Raw genomic sequence first — 12270 nt, 5'->3', positions numbered from 1 at the left:
ACATTTGAAAAAGGCACTAATCACTTAGGATAAATTGATGATAATGAAAAAAATACATTTACATATACACAACATCTATATCTACTCCCCTGATGACCTGGGGAATAAATAACTGGAAGGAAGGCCCCAATCCATTATTTTTGTAAGTAAGTGAAGCTCAGGAGAACTTTGAGATGTCTCAAGGCTTAACTGTCATCATTTCTACTTCTAGATTTAAACTGAAAATTTTTGCGTTAAAGTTACAGGAAAAATATCTGTCAATGCCTTATCCTGCCGGGCACAGAGATGCTCTCATTAAATATAAGGTGCGAGAAAATCAGTGAAATCGATAGCTCATAACATTTCATAGTCTTTTTCTATAGAAGCACATGCTGGACTTTCCAAAAGGCAAAGCAGTGAATGGATTCTTTGGCTCCTGGGGGCTTTTATAGATTTTGTCTCCAAATGTAAACTGACAGCTTTGAGATTGAAGCAAAAGGAAAAGACGAAGGTTCACAGGAGTCTGGTGTATCAAGTTAACATTCTAGATTCATTCAGAAAAATATATTTTGTGACCAAGGGCATAGTTGTGGACAGTGATGTAGTGGAAGAAGAGGTCTGTTTTCTTGCCACTGCTGGGATGTGCCCCAAGTTCATGGCCATTAGCAGGAGAGTGAGGTGAGTCTACCTCCCAGGTTAGAGATGAAGAGTGTAGACTTCCTTTTGCCATATTAGATGTAATTGACCTGACTCCAAGGCACAGAAAAAATGATATTTGTGGGCACTGAATGGCCACTTTTCCTTAAAAAATGCCTCCACATATTCCTGACATGTTCCTTGATGTCTCCATCATCATGTCCATTTCTTATAGTGGTTCTAGACCTGGTCATCTCAGCTACCTTGCACTGAGTATGAATCTTAGTGTACCAGTCAGCTAGGAGGGCAAAAGATCTACTAACTTTACTTGATTTAAACCTACTTAAATCTAATTCAAAGGCCCGTTGTTCAGAATCATAAGAAATTCCATCTCAGTCATTGTTGGGACCTCCTCTGGGTTGTACAGAGGTCCCTGGCTTTACTCAGACTGCACCAAATCATTGGAGAGAATCCGCTGATGGTGGATGCGAGGTCCGCACTGTGTAGCCCGGGGAAGCCCATTGTTTCAGAGCACTGGATCCCTTCAGCTGAAAGAGCTCTGCTTGTGTGCGGCTCGCCTGGAGCCTGAGCATATCTGTGGAGGCCGGGGGCCCTCTAATGAGCTCCAGCCTCTCTCATTGCTCGATGGCCTGGGTTAAGGTTAGTTTCCACCTGAAACAGATTCTGATTCAAGCATTTGGATCCAAGTGATTTATTCAAGGAAGTACTCCCAGGACCAACCAGTACAGCAACTGGGGAAGCAAGAGAGGAAAGAAGAAGAAATCAAGCAAGAGAGGTTTCAGCTGAGCTCTCAGCCTCAGCCCAATACTGTAGGGGTGCTGGGGAGTTAAATGACACCCAGAAGAACAGGAGTTGGACTTTTCTACTTTCATATCCATCAGTCATTGGCTCTGACAACCCTGAGGTGTGCGTGGTGAGCGAGGGGATAAAAATGGAGGCATTTTTCAGCTCTTCCTGTGAACAAGATGGTGCCCACACCTGAGGGCAGACCCCTGAAGGTGGCAGGGGCCAGCTCTCAGCCATAAAGCTCACATGCAGAAGTCGAGTTGGTAAAAGGGTACGAAGGGACTTGGGTGCAGCTTGCCAAAAGCATGACTGCACTGCATGGAGACTGCTTTATAGGAGCAAGCCTGTAAAAAGGAAAAATGGTTAAAAAGAGACTAGGAAAGCTAATAGAGTGATTGCTACCCAAAATCAGGAATTGGAGGTTGGATTCTTCAGGAAATTTGCTCTGTGTCCTTAGGCAAGTAGTATTCAGTATTGTGCTAAAACCCATTTGAAAAAAATATGTTTGTTATCTATCTGATCAAATATTTTCAGGATATATCTAATATCCTGTTCAGTGCTCAGAATAGCTGGTGATGCTATTTAAGTAGCCATCCATCATGAATTAGAGAATAGAAATACCTTTGTAATGAATATTGATCAGTGTTTAGATGCAGTCATATTTGGACATCAAGGGAAATTCGTTGTAGCTTTGAATTAATATTGTGTTCCAGTATTTTTAACAATTACTTTCAATACATTTATAGTCCTTAAGATGAAATACAAAATTTAAATTCATGTTGTTATATGTGCACTCTTTTTTTTTAATCAGTTCTATTTTCTGGGTACAACAAAAATAGTCTAGTTTAATTGCCCAAGCTTTAGGGAACAAAGGAGATAATACAGAAACACTGAAAAATAATAACCCTCGTGTGCTGGTCATAAAATCTAGGCAGAATGTTTATTTTGTCCAGGCCTGCGCAGGTCCCACGGTTCGAGAAAGAAATGAACATGAGCCAGATGTGGTGTCAAATTTCTTTACCTAGAGAATTAAATATTTTTTCATTTAAGAATAAATCATTTAAAAAGGGAATGATATGACTAATACATGCATTCTTTATGGTAAGTTTTTTCTTGGTAATTCCGTTGAGTGCCACTGTTAGCACGCTCTGTATCACCGCCTTTTCCGTTCAATGAAACACAAAGAGATTCAATTCTACAATGCAATGCTTCAGAGTTTTAAGTTCTCCTTTTCTTTTATTCTCTCTCTAGTCATTGAAGAAAGAAACTGCTCAGACCCTGGGGGCCCCGTCAATGGGTACAAGAAAATCACAGGAGGCCCTGGGCTCATCAGTGGGCGCTATGCAAAAATCGGCACTGTCGTCTCCTTCTTTTGTAACAGCTCATATGTTCTTAGCGGCAATGAAAACAGAACTTGCCAGCAGAATGGAGAGTGGTCAGGGAAGCAGCCCATCTGCATAAAAGGTAACTACCAATATTTCTGAAGTCTACTGAAATAAAGATAGAGGTGCTGGACTTTTTGGTAGCTCCCATACTTGTGTTTGAGCCCATGGAAAAAGTGCCTTTCTCTCTTAAGTTCTCACTGGAACCATACCATCCCTGGAACCATTTGCTTCTGTTTGGCACTGCCCAAAACCCGCTCATCCTAATCACAACATCCTGAAGTGATAAGAAAAGTGACGTAGTTATCATAGCAGTTTAGGAAAGATGGCGGGGGCTGAGTTTTCACATGCAAACCCAAGGAGAGGATTGAAGCAATCAACATGCATTTTTGTAGCTACATTTATGTCCTCTCTATATCATATAGATTTGTGCAGGGAATAGAAGAACAAAATAGACACATCATTGCTGCCAGCCTAGGTGGACAGAGTTTTGAGATGTTAAAATGTTTAAAAACATCTTTAGAAAAAAGAAAACCCTTGGACACTCAAGGCAGTGTTCTAGAAAGAGATGACTAGTGTACGTTCAGGGAAAGGACCAGTCCTATTGCCAGAAGTATGGACAGTTTCACCAAGCGAGTAGGATTGGAGCCAGCCCAGGAGGCTGAGAAGGATTTGTGGGGGTCAAGAGTGGCTGGGACGATATTCCAGTCAGAAGAACAAGGGGGAAGAAGAGAGGTGTAGGCAGAAGGGAAAGAATGATGTCAACGCAAAGTGGGGCGATCCGGGAATCAAGGAGGTAAATGAATGAAAAGGTGGTTTGGGACCCGGAAAAATGGAATGCTCTGTAGAGAAGTTCAGCCCTTACCCCTGGCAGTGGGGGTGTGCAGTTTCTCACAATTTGCTCCAGGTCAACAACCCCTCTCCTTGGGGGGCAGGTCACAATTATCTGGTTGTTTCCAGAGAAGAAAAGCGTGTCCTTGGCCTAGATTATCCAGATAATTGCCTCAGTCCTCCACTTTCCCTTCTGGGTATTTGTCCACAACCCTAATCATGGGAAAGGGAATGAAAAAGAATGGCTTGTGAAAGGAATAAATCACTTTAGACTTTAGCCAGAAGCGACTTTCATCCCCACCAGCACAGGCTGTGATTCTTGGTTTCATTAAGTATGGAAATGGCATCACATATGTCCTCGGAGATGTCTGTCAACTCTTCTCTTACAAGTTGTTAATACAACTAACGTTCTCTAGGTTGCAAATTAGATGAATGTTGGCTGCTTGATTGAGAAACTGAGATGGGTCAGATTTCTTTTTACTTATAAAGGAAAAAAAAAAAGACTTCAAAAGGAAATGGGCTTTGAGTTGCCCTCAAAGATTGTTAGGAGCTTTGGCTGCAGAGAAGGAATGTGGAGGAATCAGTTACTGGAGACTTGATGGACTGCTGATGGACTGCTGTCTGCTTTTAAATGAGAACCTTGTGACTCCCTCTGTTGGGCTAGATTTCAGAACCTTCACTTCAACTTTTTATTCCATTTTGACCAAGTTTGCTGATACTATTGATGTGAATGCGTAGACCTAGTCTATCAGCCGCTATTGTTCGGAATCACACAGGTGGAGCAGCACTGGAGAAGCGTACCCCTGGACTCTTCAGATGTGGCGTCAATGTGGCCAAAAGGCAGCATGCTCTTTTGAGAAGGAAGCTGCCCGAGCTTGGCTGACATGCCTCACATTTCTGAGAGCCTGGGGAATGGGCACCCGGTGTCCAGGAAGGGTGGTCAGGTATGAATCTAAATGAATGAATGAGTGTGAACAGTTCCAATGGAAAAAATGACCCAGCGTTGCCTCTTCTTTCCTAGCTTGCCGAGAACCAAAGACCTCCGACCTGGTAAGACGGAGAGTTCTTCCAATGCAGGTTCAGTCAAGGTGAGGGAGACACACCTGAACTCTGCTTTAAAGGTGAAGGCGAAAGAATGCTCCCTTCCCACCCCTCTTCCCACTTGTGTTTGGCCCGTCAGCCTGGGGTTTCTTAGGGACACTCTGTTGACTGGCTATGAAAGAATAGGGTGTATTAGATGGCTTATTAAAAAGCTGCGTTTAGCCAAGAGGTAGCAGCTGTTGGAAAATGTACAGATTTCCCTGGATCGTGGGAAAGTAGGTGGCTGGTGGGAAGCAAGACTTTAAGATAATCTTTGATGAACTTGATTTTAATACTTTATTTCTCCTGAGATTTCTATGCATTTATTATGGCAGCTTCTAGGGAGATGGCATTCCTGCCAGATTCAGCCTGCTGTGGTTCAGGAAGATGTTCTTGGTAGGAACCAACCAAGTGAGGCAGGCTGGTGGAGCCCAGGAGCTAGCGATAAATGCCCAGCCCTGAGGAGGGCTGTGAGCCCTCAGGGATACCCTCCCTGCCTTACTCCTGGACAGACAGAGGAGGCCACCTGTGGGGAGAGGATAGGCCATTTCTAGTTCCCCTTCCCTTATCATGTAGGAGATACTTCTCTCTTCTCATTTCCCAGCATTCTGCCCTCTCTCCCTTCTCCCCTCCAGCCACGCAGACCACCTTGCTTGTCCTGTATCCCTCCAAGCACAGTTCTGCCACAGAAACTTCTGTCTGGATACTGCTGCCACTGAATTTCAATGAGGTTCAGTGCCGTGCTTCCTTCAGTTCTCTGCTCAGTCTTTACCTAGCAGAGAGGCCTTCCCTGATGTCCTTCAGAAAATAGCAACCTCATCTCCTCTGCCTGGACTGTCGAGCTGACTTCTTCACCCAGCACGCTCTGGCTTTTACTATGCTTCACTTTTCATCTTTGCATCCTGTAGGCTAAGACATCTTAGCCTGTTGTATTACATATAGTTTTTTGAATAATTTGTTCTATCTTCTCCCAATCCCACCAAAAAAATGTCAAAGTTACCTGTGCAGGAACATTATTTTTGCTCATGCTGATGTTCCAGTGCCTGCCCGGTATGCACCTGATAACTACTGATTGAATGACTGCATTGGATGGGCAAACAAGGGTTCAGGACCTGGTTTATTTCTCTTTAGTGCTGGGTATTCTTGGACAAGTTCCTAAACTTGCTGAGCTTTTTGTTTCCTCTTTTGGAAAATAAGGATAGTCAATAATAACATCTGTCTCTGGGGACCATTGTAAGGATTAAATGCAGCACTAACTCTTAAGTGTTTGTGATGGGCCCATTGCTCTTCTGAGTACTTTGTATGCATTAGCTTATTTAATCCTCACTACAGCCTCTGAAGTAGGCCTTATTATTATTATTGTTTTATTATAGGTCTTATTACAATTTTTATTACCAGTGGGTAAAACTGAGGCTCAGAGAAATTAGTAACTTGCCCCAAGTCACACTACTAGGAGAAATGGCAAGGCCAGGATGCCCACCCAGAGTTTTGAGGGTCTGAGGGCTCCAGGGTCTGCTCCCTGATGCACTAAACTTTAAGTCTTTGTAAAGGCCTGAGCAAAATACCTTATGCTTATGAACACCTGTCAGTAATTGCTATTGTTTTTGGAAATAGTAACAAATATTATCTTTTTTGATTAAAACCCTGGAACTGACCCCACCAAATGACCTGAAATGTCCTTCCATCAGGATATTCATCAGTCTCTCGCCCTTCCTCCTGCTGTCTTGTTCCATTTCTGTCTCTCCCTTCTCAGGCACGACCTTTCCTAGGGAGTGGCAGTGGAATCCAAATGCCGCCCCCTTCTCTGATCTTGTGTTTCACCTGGGCTGGACTCTCACTGAGTGGGAGAAGCCCGATACACCTGTTCTCCCCAAGGAGCCATCTCATAAAGGAGGACCTGAGCTGTTAAAAAGACCCCTGGCTTTGCATTTTAAAGTCACTGTTAATGGGAGGTTAGGTGTCAGGGTGCCAGGTGTTGCATGTAGATGAGGAAATGAGCCTAAAACTTGGGTTTAAGGATCTTTCTGGAAGACAGGCTGCTGGAGTGGGGATACGCTTATCTCCAGCAGCCTTACCCAGGACCCCCAAAGGCAGTGTAGACCTTCAACAGGTGGGCCAAGAGATGAGCTTGTTTCTAAGTCCAGAAGCTCCGAACTGCAGACCTGGTTCTGAACATGAGCTGAAAATTTGTTGGACGACATCAGTGTGGATGGAATATTTGTTCTGAGCAAAGCACAGTAGAGACACATGAAATAGATTGCTTAAGATGACATCAGACTGGTGCGGTAGAGGCACCGGGTGGGAATCATGCCCGCTAAGTGCTGCCTTGGGTACCGTCTGAGCTTCCTGTGCGCCCTCAGGCACTCCCACTTACCTTTCTGGGCTTCCTTCCTCCATTCATTAAACAGGATGAGAACGCTGATTCCTGAAGGAATTCTAACTCTTCAGTTAACAGTTATTATACACCAATATAAAGTGAATGAACACAAGCTGCATGATGTGCGAACATCTCCCCGGAGGATCCCCAAGTGGTCTCCGGGGACTTCAACTTCAGGGCTCATTTGAAAACTCTTTTGACATTTCCACACAATGCTCCATAGTTTTCCCAGTCAATGTGCCCAGAGAGAAAGTTCTATTCTCCGAGGTGTGCTAATTATATCTTCTAATTGCCAAATCAAACTACTGTATCAACACAGTTTAGTTCAAGTCAATTTCTGATATTGCTCCATTATGATAATGGGTAGAGAGAAAAAAAAGATGCCTGGATTTCTTTCATTCAAATGAACTTCCTTTCCTGTTTAATTTCACAATTGATTTTTTGTATGTGTGTGCATGTATAGTGTTCCTTTGGATGGCAGCTATTATGTCAGATATTATCCTCTTTGGTTAAAATCCTAGGCAGCTGGAGGCATGCCAGAAATGGGAATGGAGAATAAAAGGAAGGTTGAAGTGTGCAAGATAATTTGTTCAATGGAACAGGAGGAGCGTGTGTGTGTGTGTGTGTGTGAGAGAGAGAGAGAGACAGAGAGAGAGAGAGAGAGAGAGACAGAGGTGAGGGAGAGAGTAAGGGAAAAAGAAAGACAGAGAATAAGATATCCATTGTTCTCTTCCTCCTTAACCAAACATCTACATGGGGACTGGCCTGAAACTAAAAAAGCCACAATGACTGTGTGCCTTGCTCTCTCTCTGGGCCCATGTGCCCTGATGCAGGGAGACACCATTACACCAGCTGTACTCATCAGCCTTCAGCAAGCAGAAACTGCAAGGCGCCCCTACCAAGAAGCCAGCCCTTCCCTTTGGAGACCTGCCCACTGGGTACCAACACCTGCACACCCAGCTCCAGTATGAGTGCATCTCGCCATTCTACCGCCGTCTGGGCAGCAGCCGGAGGACGTGTCTGAGAACGGGGAAGTGGAGTGGGCGTGCCCCATCCTGCATCCCTAGTGAGTCCAGGCTTGTCCTTGGCTGCAGTAGCTTACATCTAACATGGCTCCCTTCCAAAAGCCATTAACCCTTTGGGGGAAAAAAATTCCTTGCCTGAAGGAATAGTAACCCAATACTTTCTCTAGCTTGGTGATGTCTGAAATTCCACAGTTAAAGCTTCCTTCCTTTGGCTTAAACTTATTACCCAGCAGAAATTAACTCATTAAATCTTAGATCATTTTTCTTTGGGGAGGGAGGAGGACGTACTGTCTTGTGGATAATTCTATTAAATTTACCTGGAGAAAAGGGAGAAAAGAGTCATTAGACACCAAGTGGGGAAGGGGTTAAAGGTGCCAGATAACTCCTAGTTCTGTCACCTTTGTTATTGTTTGTCTATGCCCCAGTTTTACCCTCATTATCCAGTGGTACTAATTGGGGTATCATTATTAATTAGGTAATAAGATATTAGTTACTCATAAGGTTCTAATGATGATTATCAAGGTAATACATGGAAGTATCCATGGAATAGGGGTCTTGCACATACTAAGCTACCTTCCCCATCCTCGTTATTAAAGGAAAGCAATATGGCTTAGTCCATGGTGGTCATCTTTATAATGATAGTCATCATATTTTGAATGTAACATGTTTGTACATCATCTTACCCTATGAGATTATTGCTATTCCTCAATTCATTTTGCAAGCAGGGACACTGTAAGAGATTAGGCAGCTTGCACAGTAAGGGCCTGGGATTGGAGGTCTCCAAGCTTAACTCTAGACTCCATGGCCAACCCAGTCAAGGTGATTGATTAATACTTGCTAGAGTGAAAAGAAAAACAGATCACCCTGTAATTTTTGCCATGTATAATACACACCCATGTTTTTGGCCCAAACTTTCAGGAAAAGAAATCTTTCATTTTAATTTTTTAATTCAGTTATTTATTTATATATATAAAACCAATGAGCATATTCCAGGGTATTATTTTGCATATGGATATCGTTACTGCTTTCTAGAGTTACACTTTTAACACATAAGCATGAGTGAAAGAATTGAAAACATTTGTATAGATATGGAATTCGTATTATGCATATATAGTGTGCATCCTTAGTTTTCCCTCAAAAATTTCAGCAAAAAATTGTGCATTATACATGGCAAAATATGGTAGATGCTTGGTGGTCATGACATGCCAATGGGCTTGTGCTCTCTTGCTTGTGCAACTCATTCCCCTGTGGATGGGAAGGTCCGAGTTGATCTGACTGGGCCAGTGCTTTCTCCATAGTCTGTGGGAAAACTGAGAATGCCACTGCTCCGAAGACCCAGGGGCTACGCTGGCCATGGCAGGCAGCAGTCTACAGGAGGGCCAGCGGGGTGCATGGAGTCAGCCTGCACAAGGAGGAGTGGTTCCTGGTCTGCAGCGGCGCCCTGGTGAATGAGCGCACCGTGGTGGTGGCTGCCCACTGCGTAACTGACCTGGGGAAGGTCACCATGGTCAAGACAGCAGACCTCAAAATCGTCCTGGGAAAATTCTACCGGGATGACGACCGGGATGAGAAGACCATCCAGAGCCTGCGGGTGAGAGAGGGGTGCAGGGTGGAAACTGGGTCTGGCTCAGCGCGCTCCCAGGGTTAGGACAGTAGTGACTGTCGGTCCTGTCACCTTCACACTTTCACACTTCAGCACCCAGCGCAGCACCTGACATGCTGCAGGTGCCCACTGTTTCATACTGACAACTACAAGAAAGGGGGCATCTAGAACAACTACAGTCTTTTTCCCCCTCCAATTGTTCTAAAAATAAGATAGTAACAAATACCGGTCATTGTGGTACTCAAAGGTGAATCACCTATTATTGTGTTTAGGGTGCTGCGCTAGGCTTGCTTTGAGGACACTGGGAAATTTTATCCAAAATATTCCCAATCAATTTAAAATATTCTTCTCTCTTTCCATGCCTGCCTTCTTCCCTCATCTCCTTTATCTGCCTACCCTCCAATCCATCCATCCATCCATCCATCCATCCATCCATCCATCCATCCATTGTTGAGCTTGCAGTATGCTCTTCATGGGGAACAGATACAGAACTGAAAAAGGCAGGGTCAGGGTTTTGCCCTGAAAGTCCACAGGATGTTTGTTAGTGGGAAAGACAGAGTAGTGTGTCATGATTATTTCAGTTCAAGAGAAGCCCTGAGGAAATGCACCCAAACTTAGGTGACATAACAGAACCTATACATAAAATGTTACAAGGTATCACAGATGTAAGCTCCTAGAGGCCCCCATCAAAGAAAGTGATCAGCAAGGACTGGGACAGCAGGGGAAGACTTTGCAGAAAAGCCTTGTGGGACATTCTATCTTACGGGGCTGAAGATAAATGAAATGTGTGGAGGGGACCAGGGATTGCAAATTGGTAGCCAGTACGGGTTTCTGTTTAGATAGTGCTACCATATCACTTTTAAATCAGTTATTTGCCAACATTTAAAACTCAGGTTTCAGAGAAAGATCTGAACTCTATTCCCAGGCAAAGTTAGAATGCCGACTCCATAACTGCAGGGCAGAGATCATCTCAAATGAGGTGGCGGTTGCCCACTTCAGATGGCGTGTACGCTCTCATTCTCTGCAGCCTCTCCTGCCCACTCCACTGAGTGAACACCATCTGCCAAGCCCCAACAGGCATTTCAGTTTGCAACCCTGGAAAGAGAGCAATTGCCTTCTGTGATGCCATAGCATAGGGTCTCCAAATAATGGCAGCTGTCTCTTAGACATTTTCTCCCGATAACTCAGCTCCGGGTGCTTGCCTGCTCTTGGCCAGGGCAGAGTTGGTTGCTCACCATTGCTGTCTGTTCCTTGCATGTGTAGATTTCTGCAATCATTCTGCACCCCAACTATGACCCCATCCTGCTGGATGCTGACATTGCCGTCCTGAAGCTCCTGGACAAGGCTCGCATCAGCACCCATGTCCAACCCGTCTGCCTCTCGGCCACTCGGGACCTCAGCACCTCCTTCCAGGAGTCCCGCATCACCGTGGCTGGCTGGAACGTCCTGGCAGATGTGAGGAGCCCCGGCTTCAAGAATGACGGGCTGCGCTCAGGGGTGGTCAGGGTGGTGGACTCGCTCACGTGTGAGGAGCAGCATGAAGACCACGGCATCCCAGTGAGTGTCACAGACAACATGTTCTGTGCCAGCTGGGACCCCACCGCCCCTTCTGACATCTGCACAGCAGAGACCGGGGGCGTCGGAGCTGTGTCCTTCCCAGGGCGGGCGTCCCCTGAGCCGCGCTGGCATCTGGTGGGGCTGGTCAGCTGGAGCTATGACAAAACATGCAGCCACGGCCTCTACACGGCCTTCACCAATGTGCTGCCTTTTAAGGACTGGATCGAGAGAAACATGAAATGAGCCTCAGGCCCACTGAGAACCTTGTCTGTGTGTGTCCACCCACGTGTGCGTTGCACGAGGCAGTGTGGGCCTGAGGTGTGACTCTGCCCTTGAATTTGGCTGAGCCAGGCCTTCTGATTTCAAGGACAGGTCTAGCAAAGGGTGGGGAGGGCTCACTTTTCTGGTAGGCCCCCGCCTCCCTACTGTTCAGACCATTTGGAAAACACCTGCCTGCAAGAGCTGAGTTTCTTCAAAAAAGACTATGGACAGCAAAGAAAATAACCCCATTCAACTGACCCAGTGGGCTTTCCCACGTGCCCTTCAATGGTATAAATGTCATGGTCAGCTCTGGTCGAGAGAAGGCTGACTGGGAGGTTTGGGCTTCGGGAACTGTCTCCCAAGGCTCCAGCCTGACCGAGTTCCAAAGAGCCACCTACGGGACAGCGCAGGACAGCAGAGCCTGGATGTGATGTTGATGCTGGCGTTTGTGCACCCTGCCACAGTCAGTGTGGCCCTGTTCCCTCCTCCTCTGTCGTACCCGTTTTAATAAAACAAGGGTCGACTTCTGGCCTACAGAACGAGTGTGCTACGGCTTTGATTCCTGCATACTGCTTCTCTGAGCTACATGGTCAGGGCCAAAGGCTGGGTGACAGCCCTCGGAGTTTGCAGGGTCGTGGGCTGGGAGAGGAGGGGCATGGGTGCCATCAGATAGGTGCACACAGAGGGAAATAACAGGAATTAGATTATTTCTAGTGTTTCCTCCGGTTCTCA

General features: G+C 45.5%; 1 protein-coding gene across 1 annotated transcript in view; it reads left to right on the top strand.

The window, feature by feature from the left end:
• The window catches only part of PAMR1 (peptidase domain containing associated with muscle regeneration 1), a 63212-nt gene extending 51149 nt beyond the window's left edge, over nt 1–12063 (top strand). The window contains exons 7-11 of the mRNA XM_037128295.2: nt 2674–2886; nt 4657–4723; nt 7926–8158; nt 9416–9708; nt 10984–12063. Coding sequence (XP_036984190.2) covers nt 2674–2886; nt 4657–4723; nt 7926–8158; nt 9416–9708; nt 10984–11520 — 1343 coding nt within the window. The 3' untranslated portion in view covers nt 11521–12063. The remainder of the gene's footprint in view (nt 1–2673; nt 2887–4656; nt 4724–7925; nt 8159–9415; nt 9709–10983) is intronic.
• Nucleotides 12064–12270: the final 207 nt, after the last annotated feature.

This window comes from Artibeus jamaicensis, unplaced genomic scaffold (assembly GCF_021234435.1).
Source record: "Artibeus jamaicensis isolate MK-2021 breed Jamaican fruit bat unplaced genomic scaffold, CSHL_Jam_final contig_797, whole genome shotgun sequence".
Lineage (NCBI taxonomy): Eukaryota > Metazoa > Chordata > Mammalia > Chiroptera > Phyllostomidae > Artibeus > Artibeus jamaicensis.
This window is presented reverse-complemented; position numbering and strand designations above follow the sequence as displayed.